This window comes from Pleurodeles waltl, chromosome 3_1, assembly GCF_031143425.1.
Source record: "Pleurodeles waltl isolate 20211129_DDA chromosome 3_1, aPleWal1.hap1.20221129, whole genome shotgun sequence".
Classification (NCBI taxonomy): Eukaryota; Metazoa; Chordata; class Amphibia; order Caudata; family Salamandridae; genus Pleurodeles; species Pleurodeles waltl.
The window spans coordinates 939,657,826-939,676,902 of NC_090440.1; the positions used below are offsets into that span (position 1 = coordinate 939,657,826).

The 19,077-nt window shown below is 43.6% G+C and overlaps 1 protein-coding gene across 1 annotated transcript; it reads left to right on the plus strand.

Moving 5' to 3' along the window:
- The first annotated feature begins 215 nt into the window (after positions 1-215).
- On the plus strand, positions 216-18,742 carry LOC138284796 (fatty acid-binding protein 2, liver). Its single transcript, XM_069223955.1, has 4 exons — positions 216-323; positions 6,903-7,075; positions 12,481-12,570; positions 18,596-18,742. The coding sequence occupies exons 1-4, from the start codon at positions 257-259 to the stop codon at positions 18,644-18,646; spliced, it is 381 nt and encodes a 126-aa protein (XP_069080056.1). The 5' UTR covers positions 216-256; the 3' UTR covers positions 18,647-18,742.
- Positions 18,743-19,077: the final 335 nt, after the last annotated feature.

Genomic DNA, 19,077 nt, shown 5'->3' on the forward strand with positions numbered 1-19,077 from the left:
GCGTCGATTGCCCAACTAGAAAGCGTGTCGTGCCACAGCGCAGGATGTGGTGAACTTGGGGTTATTCGCATTCAGTTACACAACTTGTTAATGATTAAAAATAAAATGATTAATAATTGGGGGGGTCGCGAGGCCACGAGTACAGTGGCTCACCTTACCCGCGTGTCAGCATAAAAAGCCTCCAGCACAGTAATTCTTCCCACTTCTTTCCTCAGAGTCGCCCAGTGGTGCCCAGCAGCCCTCGCCCGCCCCTACCATGTCCTTCAACGGAACTTGGCAGGTATTCTCCCAGGAGAACTATGAGGCCTTCTTGAGGGCTGTCGGTAAGTACGTCCATTTTATGGCCATTTGTGGGAACAACATGCCTCTCGTCATAGTGTCGGACAAGGGTAAATGTCCACCTTCTCACATAACACCTTAGGCCTTCATTTATGATTTGTCCAATTGTAAGCGCTCCCGATTGGTCGTTGTGAGAACAGAGAGAATGGCTCGGTACACAGGGCCTGCTAACACCGGCTACATCATGACTGTTACAGCGCGCACCTGTCCTAACTGCACTGGGCATTTACGAGCTTCCACGCCCGGTATTCCGAATAGCATGCAGGAATCGCGGATTTCTTGCAGTTCTGACTGGGTATTTCGAATTTTAGATGGATTTTCACCTGAACATTTCACTCGCTGTCAGCAGGCGACATGGCCATCACTGTAAAATCAGTGTTATAGCGGGATTAGCATTCCTAATTCAGGTGGTTACTCCGACCAAATCAGGACTATCAATTGATTCTTGATTGGCCACAAATTTGACTTGGCCAAGGTGCCGCAATGTGTCAAGTGGAACATTGGTATTTTGATGGCAGGTCGCCGGGTCCGCAGTGCACAATTTACCCACACTGCTTGGCATATGTAAAGTTCGTCACAATACAAGATGTCCGCTCTGGAGCACTGTACACTGCAGTCTCCAACTCTGTCTTTGCACTACACTGTGATGACTCTTCTTTGTCTTTTTCCTACCCTTTTTTAAATACTATAATTGATTTTGTCACTACTACAGCCTCTACTCGAAGGCATTTCGGTGCACGCACCGCCCTAAAAGCCACGCTACAGTCTGTCTGACAAGCCCGAAACATTAGTGCACTGCGTCACCTGGGAGGTGGCGCTCTAGGTATTTGAATGGCGCTGATTTCTGCTGCGCTGTCGTCATATTAGGACCTTTGGTATGAGGAGAGCAAGTAAGTTCATGCACATCTAGGTAAGACTGTTCATATAAACATGCAGGCTGTGCTGTGTGCAGGCGATGACGGAGAAATCCCCGAGTCAAATACTCCCAGCCTCATTGTAAGATTGGACAAAAAACAGGAGCAAAAACAACCTAAGGGAAATTCCGTTTTTGCTGATACTGAGTTTTCGCTTATGCGCTTCGAAATAACCGGTGCTTAGTTTGTAACAGAATAAGTGTCGGGAGCCCACGTTTTTCTCAGACGCCTGTGATGGGCGCTGCCGAATGTCAGGGTTGCAGTATTTTTATTTCTTTTTTTCAATCAAAAGAACAACAGTTTGCACACATTATTAAAGAGATATGTATATATGTTCAATCGCACGTGACAAAGCCAGTCCAACTTCATCTCGACCTAACATGCCTTTTGACAGAGGGTCACTCGGAGCAAGTGGTAATTGTACGCAGGAAACCCCCTTGGAGTGGTGTGCTCCGTGTGGTTTTCTGGCTTGAAAAATTGGTTCTACGCGGAAATTTCCACTTCAGTGGGAAATGACTTGTAATCGCACATTACTAAGGCAATTTGACCATTCGGGAATGGTGAAATTACATGTGAATTTACAGCCGCCCCTGTACTGGCAAAGTGGAATTAGGGCCATGATGAGGTAAAACCAGGCACTCCAAATGTAAGACTTCAGCTGTATCTAGGAATGGGCGTGGCTGCGTGCGATCTAGCCGCACCTTTGCCTGTGTGTAATGAACTGCGGCTATTAAGTTTGCCTGGTGATACTCAGGTGGCAGCGTGGAAGCAGACTCCACTGCAGCCTGACATCCGGTTGAAGTTGGATGGGACATGTAGCTAAATGGAATGTAGGGTCTGCGAAGTGAAACTACACCAGGCTCGGGCAAGTTCAGGGAACTACATACTTCCTTAGAAAGTGGTGACCCGTTCCTACTGTCTTGTGTATCTGCAGCAAGAATGTGCTACCCAATTTCCAAAAGTATATTTTTGGTGTGAAGTCTAACCATTTCATTATCCTCGGATTGACATGTTTTAAGCGGGTTCTTTGAGTCAATTTCACTATGTTCACCAGTCGTGTTGATAAACACATTTTGTAGACTGCTTTGCAAACACAACTTTTTAATCAATTTGAAGAATAATCTTTAAAAAACAAGGGTGATGTTAGTGTTTATACGTTTTGGGGGCCCAATTGTTAGGTCTCACCCACACAGTGCATGTGTACAATTCAGTGGGCTTACAACCCGCCTACAGCATACCATTAGTTTCTTTTGTCTTCACTGTCATTTGCAATTTTCAGATTAATTAGCTCCCCTAGCCTTCCCTTCCTTTCTTGTGTTAGCTCCACCCTGTAGAATGGACCAGGTACATTTGTTCTTCCTCGTCTTTTTGCAATAAACTATTTGTTTTCATTTTATAATTTGGTATTATTCCTGGACGTGCAATGTACTTTCCTACTTTTAACACAGTCATACAGCCTCTTACTTATGTTTCTTTCATTTATCTGTAATCTCTGTCGATGTTTGTAGTTACTTAGACCCACAACTGTATTATTCTACTTCACTCTACTCTACCCTACCCCACCCTATCACTCCAAACCAGTGGTTCCCAACCTTTTGACTTCTGTGGACCCCCATTTTATCAATACTGGAGCCCGGGGACCGCCACTGAATCATTATTGGAACACGGGGACCACCAAGGAGTCATTACTGATAGCTGGGACCTAATATTATTACATTTTTTAAGCAGCCGCGGACCCCCTGTGGAGGCTTCGCGGACCCCCAGGGGTCCCCGGCCCACAGGTTGGGAACCACTGCTCTAAACCATCTCACTCTACTTTAAACCACTCCACTCTATCCCACTCTACATCACTCCATTCTACTCTACACCACTCTACTCCCCCCCATGTTATTCCACTTTTCTCTATGCCATGTTATTCTGTACCACTCTACTCTATGCTACTCCATTCCACTCCACGCCATTCTTCTCCACAACATTTCAATCAAAGCCAATGTACTTCACTGCATTCCACTCTACACAACTGTACTCCACTCTATTCTACACCATCCTATGCCACTCCACTCTACAGCACTCTAAGCCGCTCTATGCTGCTCCACGCCACACTATTCAACCCACTCTGCGCCTCTCAAGTCTACGTCACTCCACTCAACTCCACTCTATGCCACTCTACTCCACTCCACTCTTAGCCGCCCTACTCCTTGCCACTCTACTTTACTTTACACCACTCTACTCCATCTATTCAATGCCACTCCATGCCACTCTACTTTGCTTCAGTCTACTCCCTTTTACTCTATAGCACACCTCTCTACTTCACAGCACTCTATTCCACTTCATCACACTCTATACCATTCTAGTATATGACATGCTACACCACTCCACTCTATACCAACCTTCTCTATGCTACTCTATTCTACACCACTCAATGCCACTTTACTCCGCGCCACTCCATTCTACGCCACTCCACACCACTCCATTCAATACAATTGCACTCTGCACCACTCCACTTTATGCCATACTACTGTACACCGCTCGGAGTCACTGTACAAGTATGCCACTCTACGCCAATCTACTGAACACTACTATTCTTTATGCCACTGTACTCTATGACACTCCATTCTATGCCACTGTACCCTATGTCACGCCACTCTATGCACTTCACTTGACCCCACTTCACTCCACCCCATACAACTTAACACAACTCTACTCCACTCTCTTGTATGCCATCCTCCACTATGCCACTATCCCAGGGCTGGACTGGGAAACCAAAGCAGCCCTGGCAGATTTTGTCAGACCAGCTCGCATAGGATGTATAGCAAGTGAGCCTAACCACTACAATAAGGTTTGGAGGGTTTTCCCTCCAACCACCCCCAAGAAAATTTGGGAACAAAATAGCAAAATGTGTTCATTCTACAACGCATATTTTGATTACATGTTCAATTGTATTAGTTTTAAAGCATAATAAATAATGACCTTAAAGTGCAAAAGGATACGGCAATCTTTATTGGGGCTCTTCAATGATTCCCTCACCATCACCCTCTAACAGTGCCTCTCATCTCTCCATAGACCCTCTCTCCCACATATTTAAGTTGTTTTATAGTGCCTCTCTCACCAGCGTAGGGAGTTGGAGTCCTTTATGTCACACTCACATACAGAGACAATGAAACATATAAGTGTAAGTCGATGTATAGAAAATGTTGATAAAGGATGCTAAGGGGACTATATGGTGTAGGATTCACAAATCCTACATACTGGTAGGCATTTGTTAGTTATGCAAACTTGGTCTGGGGAAGCATAAACCCAGTATTCAGAACATAACACAGTGGTTAGGGTTGACCAACTAACAATTATTTTCTATCCAACAAACTTTTTTTCATAAACATTAGGATAATCAAAAACTGGGAAAAATCATAACTTTCTAACCTGCACCATGCAGTTTGTTGCAGGTCTTTGATGGCAGTTCAAAGCTCACTGTGCTAGATTAAGACTGCAATTTGTGAAATGCATAGCAAGGAAAGTAGCTCTGTGACAAAAGCACTGAGCTCTGCACATAAAATACTGCTCTGTGATCTGCATACTACACATTCTTTGCAGCAGGCATATTAACCCACTGCACTACTTTAGATGAGTCAAAACTGCCACTAGAAAAAAACCTGATCTCTTTCCAGCTCATTACTCACCAACATTATCTTGGCACTTCTATTGTTGTCTGAAAACTGTTTGCTATAAAAGGAACTCGGCAGTGCTTTTAAAACTGCTGCACCGCTACAAAACCACCTCCTGCCCCCCCATACTCCTCCCCTGTAACAAAAGCGGCCCCCAACCCTTCCAGCCTCCTGGGGAAACACCAGGTGTCCGGTATGGCCAGTCTGGCCTTGCACTCTCCTCTGCATCCCTCTACTCTAAACAACGCCATGCCACTAACCTTTAGCCACACCGTTGTAGAACATTGCTAGAAGACATTGGTAAAGCCACAGGCTCTCACAGAGTGAGACCAATTGGCTTTGCCAATATTTGTTCTTCTTGTGGGTAACCACCATGCAATGGTGAAGCAAGAGTTCATGGGGCCCTGAGGCCTGTATCCTTCAAGCCCCTGATAAAGTAGTACACAGCAATCATGCCTGGGCTACAGTGAGCCCCTCACAAACAGGACATCCTTCGCCACCCAATGTGCTGCCTTAATGATAACTACAGTCCATATCACTGTGTACGAGCAAACTACAAACATAGGTTTTAAAAAAATATAGTTAAATATAGTGATGGGTTAACATTTGTGTGATATAATTTGCTATGAAACGACCTACGAAGCTCAAGAGATGCACTGCAGATGCCAAGAGTACTAGGCATGCTGGTCTCCAGCTACAAAGACACGGCTCTGAAGATGAATCTCAACACACGCATCTACAGTACTAAGAGGCATCTTACCACCACAGTCTCCTCTGTGTCTCAGACAACTTGCCTGACTCGGAAAGACATAGCAGCTGGCAAGTGTCTGCACAGTTTGAACCACAACACTAACTCGGGGTAGATCTCTCAAGCTAATGCTGAATGTCAGAGTTTCACCTAACCTTTTCAGGGAAATGTCATATAATGGCATACATAAACATTTGGTAGCCATCCTATGTATTTGGGGAATCTTACATAACTTTCAACTCGGTGCCATTATTAAAGTATTGATTTTCTTGCTACCAGTTAGAAAAACGATCATTTTAGGAATACATATATTCTTGACAAAAATGGCAGTCAGTTGTGAGGTGTAGTGGAGGAAGTACCCCTAATCCTTTGATATTTTAAGGCAACAAAGAAAGGGTCACAGTAGCCAATCGAATTTGTAAGGTCTTGTTCTGGGACTAGAAGGACATACTCTGGGAGAAGGTCACGGGAATCAAAATGCCAGCTCGTCTGAAGCTAAGCAACTGGAAATCATATTTCCTGGTTCCATTTCTGTTTTCGTATCTAGTCGTCAAAACGTCTATGATGAGCAAAGAACAAGAAATCTGCACCATCATACCAAGATCCAATAGATGATGTGACTGAAGAACTAATTACCTCTCCAAGTAGAATTGGAGGAATTTGGTATTTTCGGCTAGACAGAAAAACTACCAAGCCCTCAACATCCAGTGTATAAAATCACAGACACAGCTGTACTGCATGCATATTCTACAATACAAGGTAAAACCTGGCACAAGCAAAACCTTTCAATATGTTTACCTTTGTCAGAAAAGGAATCTGCACAAACATTTTGTGGGTATTTCTGTAAATATGAGTCTTCAGCCATGTTTGCCAGATTTTAAAAAATCTACTTCACAATGGGTTTTGGTATACATTTCTGCAGTCATAATGGCTACTGGGATGCACATTTTTTCATATAAAAAATGTTCTATCATTAATTATGTTGTACTCCTTGAAACTGACATTTTATTTATATATATTCATAATATAAATAAAATGTGAGTGGATATGGGATGGGATGGTATAGGATGGGGTGGGATGGGATGTTATTGGTTCTTACTGGATCAGTTCAATGAGTACGATGTGTTTGATCCTCCAAAGGATCTATCTAGTGGTGTGCATTGTGCATCAGTGCCTGCGCTGTAGGAGTTTGCAGTTTAATTTATGATATGGATTGTGACTTGTCTTTGTCTTCTGTAGGACTACCAGAAGAAGTAGTCAAGATCGCTAAAGACATTAACCCCGTCATCGAAATCCAGCAGGATGGAGACAACTTTGTAGTCACATCCAAGACGCCCAAGCAGTCCGTAACCAATTCCTTCACCATCGGGAAAGAGGCCGAAATTACAACTATGAACGGCAAAAAAATTAAGGTATGTTTTTAGCTCCCCAGTTCTCTGTTAAGACTGAAGATCTCACTTTCACTCTTTTAACTAGCATCTTTATCTCAGCCACTGTAAAATTGGCAGTAATGTTACGGTTATTATTGTGAATTATGAGACAGCTAGCACGGTTATGCAACAAGATGGTGTCATGTAGGGCATTGAAAAATACTTCGGATCACGTGCCACCTGGCATAAATGCAAGAAGTGTGGTTCCGCATGTGTTTTTTTACTCGGGTTCCCTAAACATTTCGGAAATGCTGATTCATGTAAACACCAGATTTTTATACTGCAGTTCTTACCTGGGCTCAATCAAGTCTGCGACATTACACCTAATCTCTAATAACACTTAAAGGGCCAGATGTAGGAAAGAAGCAAATTGCGACTTGCAATTTGTGAGTCCGTGCGACTCGCAAATTGCAAGTCGCAATTTGCTATGTAGAAAGGTGTCTCAGACACCTTCTGCGAGTCGCTATGGGGTCGCAAAGACCCACCTCATTAATATTAATGAGGTGGGTCGCAATTTGCGACCCCATAGCGACTCAGGGCACTCACGGGGATGGAGGCCTGCTGGGAACAGCAGACCTCCATGTCCGTGACTGCTTTTCAATAAAGCAGTTTTTTTTTTTCCAAGTGTAGCCCGTTTTCCTTAAAGGAAAACGAGCTGCACTTAGAAAAAAAACCGAAACCTTTTGTTTCGGTTCTTTTCAGGGCAGGTAGTGGTCCCTTGGACCACTGCCTGCTCTGAAAAAATAATTTTGGGTCCAGTCACAAAGGGGAAGGGGTCCCATTGTGGATGGTAACTGCGAGTCCATTTGTGACCGCAGAGTTGCATACCACTGCGACTCGCAAATAGGAAGGGAACACCCCTTCCTATTTGCGACTCGGAAATGCATTTTGCGAGTCGGTTCCGACTCGCAAAATGCATTTCTGCATAGCAAACACGCATTTGCGAGTCGCAAACGGCGATTTTCGACGTTTGCGAGTCGCAAACAGTTTGCTACATCTGGCCCTAAGTTTCCAAGACACAGTGTCACAAGGCAAAATATCTAAAAAGAAACTGCTTGCCTTCATACGCACGCATTCTGATCAGCTGGTTGCTACCACTTGCCATGGTGGTATTTCTGTCTGAAGTCTCAGGAGGGACACAATAGGAACGCATGGTACCAGTTTACTTTCACTACTCCTGTCAGTATGTCAGCACCTCTGCTGAGCCTCCTGCCTGCCTCTGTTTTTCCTTTTGTTTTAAGGTTGTGGCCCAGAACAGGAAGCTAGTGCTTCAGTGCTTTGGATTCTAACAGGTGGGGGGCCGCAACGAGACCGGTCATATCTCAATCACTCAAACATTATACATCTACACATCCATGACTGATTCTGCAAGGACACAATACAAGATGCCATTATTGCGTTAGAGAAAAGAACATTCTCCGGCAGCATTTATTACATCTCAAAAACACGACAAATTTTCTTTCTGATGTTGTTACAATATGTACTGAATAGCATTGTAATTATCACATGTACATAACTAATACATGAAATTCCTAGCAAATATTCAATACCAATATATGATCAATTTCCAGCAAATACCAAATACATGAGGAATCATGGTTGACCACTCCCCAGGCCCCTTGTGGCATTGACTGATTGCATTGACTTGGACCTGGGATGAAACCCTGCTGGTCCCTCAATAAGCTGTCCTTTACAAGGCAAACTCACTTGTTCTCTCAAGACAGAGGGAGCTTGGGCCAGCATGACATCTGGTACCCCAAATAACCATGCCAGAGCAACCCAATACATGGGACTCCCCCTGGCACCCATTGGGAGATGGGCCTTGTCAACCGGGCCATACCTAAGTCCCCTGGCGCAGCCCCCCATCCCCCAGTATCCCCAGGGCTGTGTAATGGAGTACCCTGGCCAGCTATGGACATTCGCGGTAGCGGACATCCTCAGCCTTTCAATAAAGACTGCAGTACCCCTGCCCCGGCTTCAGTTAAAGGGTTAAAACTGATTCCATCCTGACTTCGCCTGCACTTATATCCTTGATGCCAAGGTTGTCTACCTGTTTTTTGTGGCCAAACATGACTCCTCCTCTGCCCCCATTGGATTTAATACAGGGATGGGAGGGTGGGAAAAGAAGAAATCTGGTCTGAAGAAGGGGAGGGGGCACGTCCACAGTTACCCGGAGTGAAAAAGAGGGCAATCAGGTAGCCCTGCTCGTTACTTAACTGGTGTGACTGCCCCTGATGCCTGCCCAGGCGCCCCCCGTCAATCACCTAGCAACCAATAGCTGCTGACCCTGGGTGACCGCCCAAATTCAACCTAGGGCCACCGTTAGCCCACTGCCCCTGACTGGTCCAATCCTGCCTAAACCTGTCTCCGGGGCCTGCAAGCTACCGCCTTGTCCCCTTGTCCAGGAATTTAGGATTGATGGGTGGTTTGTTGCAGTTTAGCAAAGGAATCTTCAGCAGGCTCCATGCTGTCCTGTTCTTCCAACAATGCCATTTGTCATGTATTCTAATAGAGGAGTGGTTAGGATTGGGAGATGTATATCTTTAGAGGGTGAGACCATATTCCAAGTTACATAGGCCTTCAGAGGTCAGGACAGCCAGTTATAGGAGCCTATACGCAGGTTGCAGAATTCCCAAATGTGGAAAGATGTTGCTGGAAAGTAAAATAAAAAGCAGGCTTTTGCTGAGCACTTTTGCTGTACTACAGAGTTAGCAGAAGCCTGCACCTCCTGGCCCATATGATGTTACTTCCTGTTCAAGAAGCCATGGACAGATTCCAAAAGAGAGGACAGCCTACATAAAGAAAAAATGCTTAGAAAAGGTTTAAAGTAGCTTTCACCTGAAATTGGCGGCGACTGGATATAAACCTTAATCAGAAACATCAGACACAATTGATGAAATATTTTGAGTAATATACACATATCGAAATTACGCTTGACCCAGTCAGAATATTCTCCAGAAATTCTAGACCGGGTTCAGGAAAGGCTGTGAATCCCTCGATAACATCTTCTTAGTCTGTTTACTTGAAAATATGGTGCAAAAGCAAAAGTCATGTTTTTAAGCCTGCTTCCTGGGCTACAGTGTAGCGGTAGACAAAGTGAATCGCAGAATTCTCTAGACAAAACTGCAGGCATGGAGCACCGCAGAACGACTGTTTAAAGCCATTAGACTACTGTATTCAGTCATGTTGGATCGCTTTAGGCTGGACACAGGTCTGAAGTCTCAAGGAAAATTTCAACTAACCAGAGCTTAAAGCAAGGATGTGTATTACCACCAGCACTTTTTAACCTCTATACTGTAGACCTATTACCATCCCTTGCCGATCTGATGTTTTATCTGCAGCAATTTAAGCTGCCAGCATGTGGCTTTATTACAGTAAGACGAAACAAACACTGATTGGTCTTCAAAGGGCCCTAACTGGTCTCAGTACCCACAACATCAAGAACAAACTAAAACTAAGCTTGGTAAAACAAAAATTGTGAAATTCAGCTCCTGCAAGACCAGATATACTTGGAGCATCAACAATCAAATAGTAATAACAGAAGCCTACTATAATGTAAGGGTCTGACTAGATGACATGTCAAAATTTGACCACCAAAGCAAAGCCCTGCCTGCCCATAACTCCTTCTTACAGAACCAACTGTGACATATTACTAAGCAACTAACCTGTCCAAAAGGCTCCTATATCTTAGATATATTCTGGGCAAAAGTGGTCCCAGCTCTCCTATATGGCTTTTCTATTTGGGCCTCACAACTCTGCAAGAGACTAGAGAGGATGTACTCCGGAGCAATTAGGGCATTATTCGCTCTTCAGACATCTATGCCTGTCAGTCAGCTGAGGCTTGAGGTCAGCCAACTGAATATAATCGCATTAGCTGACCGAGCTTTGCAAAATGTTGCTACAGGCTGAGAAGGGCACCAGACAAAACTCTAAATAGCCTGACACAGAAGGAATTAGTAACCTTTCCTAGCATCCGTCAGATGAATGGGACGAGGCAACTAGAGAAGATTTTGAACACTATTCATCTAAACGCCCTGTGGGACTCTAGACCACACTACACTCTATTTTTAAAAAATGGCCAAAACAGCTGCAAATAACCTTTGCTTTAAATCCCATTTAGAGGCCTTTAAAAACGTTTTGAGGGCACAGTTACTTTTGTCATCTTTCACCTCACCATCCCAACAACCTTATTTATCTATCAACCTGAAAAATTTGACAAGCATCAAATTTATCAGAGACAGATTTTTATTACTTCCGTTAAAATCCATTAAACCCTGGAAGCTTAGAGAAGCCTGTTCATGCTGTAGGGGATGTAGTAATGCCCTTGAATCACTAATGCACAGATTATGCCTGTGCCCACATATATTAGAGCTCAGAAGGAAACTCGTAGGCCCCTGATTCATTCACTGAGAAATAAGACCCAGCCAAGCAGCCCCTAGATGAATGTTTGCATGGAACTGATGCACAGCTCATGACAGGAGTCCTGAAGTACCTGGATCTCGCAATGATCCAACTGGAGAAATCTAACACCAACCTCCATTGCCAGACATGTCTTGAGTCCAACTGGACACACATACCATTATCTACCTCAGGAAATCCTAGAGGAACTCACTTTTTTGATCTTAACAATCGTTCAGTCAAACCACTAATGCAAAGGCATCTTGAAGCTAGGCCCCAGAATTGGCTCATGCTGGCAACACGGGACCCAACTCAGTTCACTTACCAAGTATTTGCAGGTCATAAACAAAAAAGATGGCCTTCCAGAAGGATCTAGTACCAGTGTTTGTTGTATATAACCCTTTAAAAAGGTTTAACTGAAAGCAGATCGAGCTTAAGTCTGACCATTTTGATAGAGTCCTTTTTAGAAATGCTTTATTTTTAATCTAGGCGGGTAAGTTATATGAATTGTGGCTATCTGCATTTTAAATTGTAATGTTTTTGTATTAACCTATCAATAAACCATTCATTCAAGGTTGACTGATGGGCATGTGAATAATGAGTGGAAGCAATATCTGTACTGAGAATGACACAGCAGATCATTGGCCCTTCTAGTACATCAGACATCCCCTCACCCCTTTTAGAGCGGACAGCCTGATGTACTTTTTTCTTCTAGGGATTGCCATGAAAAGACTGGAGGTCCGAACAGAAAACAAGAAACCCTCAACACCTTAACATAAGCCTCCCGGGGTGTCTGGGTCATTATTATTTTGTTTTACAAGAAGAAATTCCAGCTATGGGGGTTTGTTTTTGTAAAACAAAAAAGTTTGATGAGCGGGCTGCAGGAAACATGGTGATCTCAGCAAACTATCAATGTGGGCCCATGTTTCTACAATAACATCAAAATCACGCACCTAGTTACAATTACGTCTTGTTATATCTTCTTGCAGTGCACAGTTGTCTGTGAAGGTGGGAAGCTTGTGTCGAAGACTGACCAGTTTTCTCATATCCAAGAAGTTAAAGGGAACGAAATGGTGGAGGTGAGTGATATATATGGTTTATAGCAGGGCTGCGCAGCGGCGAACTACGCGTGTTGGAACTATGTTAGATTTTCATGAAAAAACACCGACTATGTAATGGATTACCATTTAAATAACATAGGATGAGGCAGGCCAGTCCACATTTCAGGATAATCCCATAAAATACATTAACATATATTTAGTTCTAATGAAACACTTTACATAGTGGTAAAGATATGCCATGAATTCAGGCATTTTAGACCAACATTAGACTCCCATTTATTTATTTAGAAATTGCATATCGCTTTCCGGACACTTCTGAGCACCAATTTGTACATTATTGTCAGGCCACATGAATTATGCGGTAATGGAGGGCCAAATTATGTGGCCCGCTTGACTAAATTATGCGGCAAAAGAAGATACATTTTGCGGCACATTGCGGTGTGTTCTGTGGCAATATTTGACCATTTTGTTATTTTAACACACATCAAAATTGTCTGGCCAAACGTTCTGCCTCATTAGTACCAGATTAACACCTGAACACAGGAATCAGCAACTGAGAAGTAACCAATTACCCTTTGCAAAGAGGATGGAATTATATGGCACCACATTGGCTTTTTTTTTTTAGCAACTTTTGCTTAATTTGAACTATATACACGTTCATTGTTGAATTCTGACAATTTTGCAAAATATTTTAGATTATGCTGCAAGCGTGGTGAATCCATAATTAAGCAGAAAGCACAGCAGCCGCAAATTGCATAAATCTGGTAGCCCTGATTGTGGTAGACTAAGGCAGACTGTCTTACATGGAAATAAGGGCTTTTAGCACAGGCCGACATATCCGAACGGTAGAAACTGAGATGCAATATCAGCTCTGTCCCCAACCTGTTGCTTTTCTGTCACTAATCACCCTCCCATCGTCTGTAGCGACGACTAGTTTGGCCTTTCAGTGTTCTGTTTTCCAGCACTAACATGCTATGAGGAGGATCAGACTTAGGAAAACTACAATCACAAAAGGCCAATCTAACTCTAGTGGAACTAATTTTTGCTTCAATTTTTTTGTACATATTTTACACCTTGTTGGCCGATAGTGCACCGCATCCATCGAGGTTGCTGGCAGATGATTCACTATGGCTAATACTTCCATTAAAGAAATAAGCCAGCAGGTCTCGGCACAAATGAATACAATTCTTCCTCTGACAGATCTGTAGCACTCATCATAGCATATCTGCTACAGTACAGGCCCAACCCCCTGCTCTTCCATTCCTATCTAAGCTGTATAAGCCCAATTACTAACTTGCTGGTAAATCTCAGTTACTGAAAATCTCAGCTACCTCAGTTAGAGGATCTTGTTCATTTTAGGGAACAATTAGCAGTAACGTTGTTACTACCAGTCATTCCGGCATCCTCACTGCAGCAGCTATCAGTTAGAGACAATACCTGCAGGTCGGGAGTATAAACGTCAGTCCTAGCAGTTTTTGCAAAATGTAATCAGGTGAATTACCAGCGGTTTCCAAAAGCCCTAGATTGATGTACTTCCATTACATACAGATAGCCTTGCTATTCCAGAATTACTTTTGCAGAAATAGCATGAACTCGACAGTTCAGCCCATTTCTCGCATGCTCCTAGCAACATACACTGTTTATGCGAAACTCAGTCCAACCAGCCCAGCCCTCCCACCTCCAACATCCACACACAGTAGAGTGCCTCAACAGCGGGAAACATTCATCACTTATACAGCTTTTGGTGAGCTCGGGTCAAAATATAGACTCTGTAATATTCTTTAGAAAGTTTCTCCCACTGTAGATCACCAGAATACTGCAAGTCAAGGACTTCAATGACCAAAGAGAACCACAAAGAAGCAGGTAGAGCAGATTTAATGTTTTCACAAAGTCTCATAGTATACACCACCCAAAATTTGAGGGCTTTAAAAGTTGTTGTTTTTTGCCTGGTATGTTGCGCATGGGAGTGATTTGAGCCTCTGAGCGGATGCGCTAGCTGAGGAGAGTGGCGGTGCCCACAGCAACCAGCGGGAAACCGCAGCAAAGGCCACTGATGACATCATTGTGCTTTCTAGCAGGCCAAACGTTACATCAATTATCGAAGCAAGTGAGCTTAGTTATGCCCGCCTAGACAAACTACATATTTAGCCTAGTTACAGTACTGTTGATATGAAATAGATCCTGGCACAGACAAGGATAAGGAGTGGGGGTCGGTGGGAAGGCATTGCATTACGTCTAATGAGACACTGGACGCTCCTAATATCCATCAACCATCTGAAACTGTGGCTATCACCTCCGTAGTTCATTCACCTGCAGCCAAACGTAAGAGGAAATTCAGAAAGGGTGTAGCTGTTAACTTGAGGCCCCCAGTTTCTTCTGCCTTGGTCTGTTCAGGGGCTGCTAACTACTCTTCCCATTCCAATGAATTTCCGGGGGGGCCATTTTGGAGCAAATTATTAGCCACTATTAAAGATTTGTTACTACTGCTTAGAGAACATTGGATAGGCTAAGAGGTGAAATTGGGAAAGTTATATCATTCTGCCAGAAAATGAATAACATGAATTTGGAAAATGCCTATGCGGCGGGGACCACTTTATTAAATCATGGGCAGGATAATCCTACTACTATTTGAGACCCGGGCTACCACGGACTTGTCCTGCTCCGAGGCAGACTCTTGAGGGCCCTACGGAAGGGTATGTATGGGAGGTGGACTATGAGTATCCTTCACAGTTAGTTGCTATGGTCTCTGCTGTTCGAACTTACTGCCTATCTTTGGCATTCAGCCCCAGTCTTTTTTAGTGAATCATGCTGGATCTAATGTCCAAATGCCTCAATGTGATCCTGTCACAATTACCTTGTCTCCAGCTTGGTGCCCATATGTAGGTGTCTCGGTTAATGTTCCCCTTCTGAAACCGGGTAAAGCAAAACTCCTGAATCTTTGGAGAACAAGGTAATGCATCGGCCTAGTTCAAATCGTATATTTCCATCTGATAGAGCACATCAGATTTTGTGCACAAGGAGAGTTAGATGGGTTGGGCCTTTAATAAAAAGTGTAAAGGGAGATTCAATAGTTTATTACATTTCAACGCCCCAGCTTTTCAAGGGCAGTGCCATATTCTCAGTTTGCCCAGTCTATGGGTCTCCTCCCTTTGGGCTTCTTTTACCATCAACAGACTCTTGTACAATTAAATGGTGCTACATCGAATCTGCATAGATTGCCTGGGCCTAGCCCCTCTGCTTACCCTCCATTGGTCATGTCTAATAGGTACTAGGTTCTGAACTCTCTGTATGATAATCACTGACCAAGCTAATGCAGGCACAATAACATGAGGGGTGGTGTTGATAAATGTGGGGGTACCACAATGGCTCATGCGGATAGGTTGCTTTCTGCTGACTCTTTGGGAACTACTGGGCTGGTAAAAGGCTCTAATATCGGTAACAATATGCTTAATGTCAATAACATTGCAGAGAATCCTAGTACTACCTGCCTACATATTAATGAGTTTGGGTAATACTAACTAGATTCTGGACAGGTGCTGTTAATTTGCAACCTGGAATGTGGGTGGGTCAATGTACAAGTTAGGGTATGTTGATTGGTCCAACACCATATCCGGTTTTGATATCATCTGTATCCTGTGACCTGTATCTCTGTTTTGCAGTTTTAAGCAATGCCTTTGACTCAGTTGACCATACTATAATCTGATCTGCTTACCCTTGGTGCCCCAAGGGAAAATAATAGTTCTTTGGCACGTTTATATGAAAATGTATCCTGCAAAGTTTGTTTTGGACTTCCGCGTGAGTGTTAACTCTCCTTTAAAGTTGGGAGGGGTATTCGACAAAGCTGTATTCTAGCCACTCTATTGTTTTCACTGTTTATCAATGGGTGGACAATTTCTTGCAACTCTTGCAGGCAGATGCCCCTACTGCTGCAGGGCGTCCTATACCTGTGTTCTTATATGCTGATGAAGCATTCCTGCTATCTAGTAGTCCAGTCGGTTTACAGAAGCTTATGAGTGTCTTTGGGGAGCTTATGTCCTCTAAGGGAATGGTGATTAGGAAATCTAAATCTTTAACAATGACTTGTGGACATAAAGCAAAAAAAAGTAGAACTTTTTTTTATTGATAACTCACCAATTGTGAATGTAAACTTTTTGTTATCTGGGGGTTTCATTTACATGCAACGGGTCCTGAGCACATCAGATTGAAGTTGTTACAGCCAAAATAAGTAGAAATTCTCATGGGAATTTTCGGTTTTCAAGCAAATTAGGTAGTCGACCCATTAGAGAAATGGTGGAAATATACAAGTCTAGCGTTGTGGCCACCTTTGGGGCTGGCCTATGAAGTTTAACTACAAGCACACCTCTACAAGTCGAAGAAAAACGTTTTTTTTAAATGCCTACTCTGCCTACCTAGCTCAGCATCAACTGTGATGACACACCAGGAGGTTGACTTACAGTATCTGGAGGATGTGCGTTCGGTAAGACATTTGTTATTAGGTTTTCCATATGGGCAAAAGAGGAAACTAGCTTTACTAGATTGTTTAAAACTGGATAATGTCTCACGTATTCCTTTGATAGCTTATGTTAACTCCTCTTTTAGCACTCTGTTTAAATTACCAGTATGGTCAGATCCCCTCCAAGTGCTATCACTTACCAAGAAGTCAATTAAAGAAACCTTTTTGCAGCATAGTATGGAACAGGGAATGAAATGATGAAGCCTACAGTTGCCTTCTATATTTCTCTCCTTCAAGAGGAGGCCTGCACAAGCTATTTATCCTGTGTTACCAATATGCAACATCATATTGTTTTGACAAGATTTAGACTTGGCATTGTGCATCACATGGTGGCTTAAAGTGTTGCCCTCTGGACAAGATCCCATGCCCATGTGATGGTCTGAGTAAAAAAATGCACAATACACTTTATGTTGTTTTGCAAATTTTATTTGCATTACAGATGTTTTATCTTAAACCCATCTTAATTGCCCAGAATATTAGATCTTACAAAGCTGCTTTGAAGTTTCTACTTGCACTAAAATGATACACATGGCATGTTTAAATATTGCACTTTATATTCTGAAGGCTAGAAAAATGTAATGTATTAGAATTACGTATTGATTATACAGTAATGATGGGCTATTTTTTCATATGTATTTATGGATTTTTTTTAAATGCTTTTATGCCTGTTGTGTGGATTGTTTTTTATATGTTTTACGTACAGTTATGGCTATCTCAAATTAGCCGCATAAAGTTTGTGAGCTGAACTAAGGGGGTCATTCTGACCCCGGCGGGCGGCAGTCGCCGCCCGCCTGGCGGGAACCACCATTTGGCCGCATCGCGGTCAAAAGACCGCTGGTGCAATTCCAACTTTCCCGCTGGGCCGGCGAGCGCTACCCAAGGTAGCGCCCGCCGGCCCAGCGGGAAAGAGGCCTGCAACACTGAAGCCGGCTCCGAATGGAGCCGGCGGTGTTGCAGGCGTGCGACGGGTGCAGTTGCACCCGTTGCACTTTTCACTGTCTGCTAGGCAGACAGTGAAAAGCTTCTGGGGGCCCCTGCACTGCCCATGCCAGTGGCATGGGCAGTGCAGGGGCCCCCAGGGTCCCCTAGACACCCGTTACCGCCAGCCTCTTTCTGGCGGTGACAACCGCCAGAAACAGGCTGGCGGTAAGGGGGTCAGAATCCCCATGGCGGCGCTGCTTGCAGCGCCGCCATGGCGGATTCGCCCAGCCGGGGTAAATCCGGCGGGAAACCGCCAAACCCTTTTTTCTGACTGCGGCGGTAGTGGGCAGGGAAGCACCGCCAGCCTGTTGGCGGTGCTTCCGTCATTCGCGGCCCTGGCGGTCTGTGACCGCCAGGGTCGGAATGACCCCCTAAGGCTCTGAAAGTTGTGAATTTACTTCCAAAGGAAATTTCATGCCTATCAACTTGTAAAAAACAATCGACCAGTTAACCATCGCCAGCTTCATAAACTCAACTTCAAGCACAATTCCTTTGGCACCAAAGGTGCTCTGCAGGTCAAAGTGAACATAACTCAATTTTGTCTTTCAGACTCTGACTGTTGGCTCAGCAACACTAGTGCGAAGAAGCAAGAAAGTTTAAACCGGAAGAAGATCCCATTTCAACGAGGAGAACTGATATCACTCCTAACTTTTTTTTACTGCCAAAAGATTTGAAAAAATAAAGAAATACGCAATACATGTTTCCTTTTGACTCATAAAATATTTTCCTAATAGCGCACATTGGTGGATAAATCTATGCAGTTATAGGATATAATCAACTAGTATTGGCCGACCACTGATTGGACAATAGATAATCAATTAACTGATCTGAAATTTGTAGTGTGCAGAAATACCCAGTTAAAGAGATTTCTGGTGCTGGAGGTCCAACATCCTAAACACCAAGAGAAATTAGGGGGGTGAAAGACAATTGTTTTTAGCTGTTTCCACATACATTCCTGTAAAAATAAAAGTGATCACCAATTGGAGTGGGTGACTACTCACCCAAAGGAATAATCATAATGCTTGTCAAGG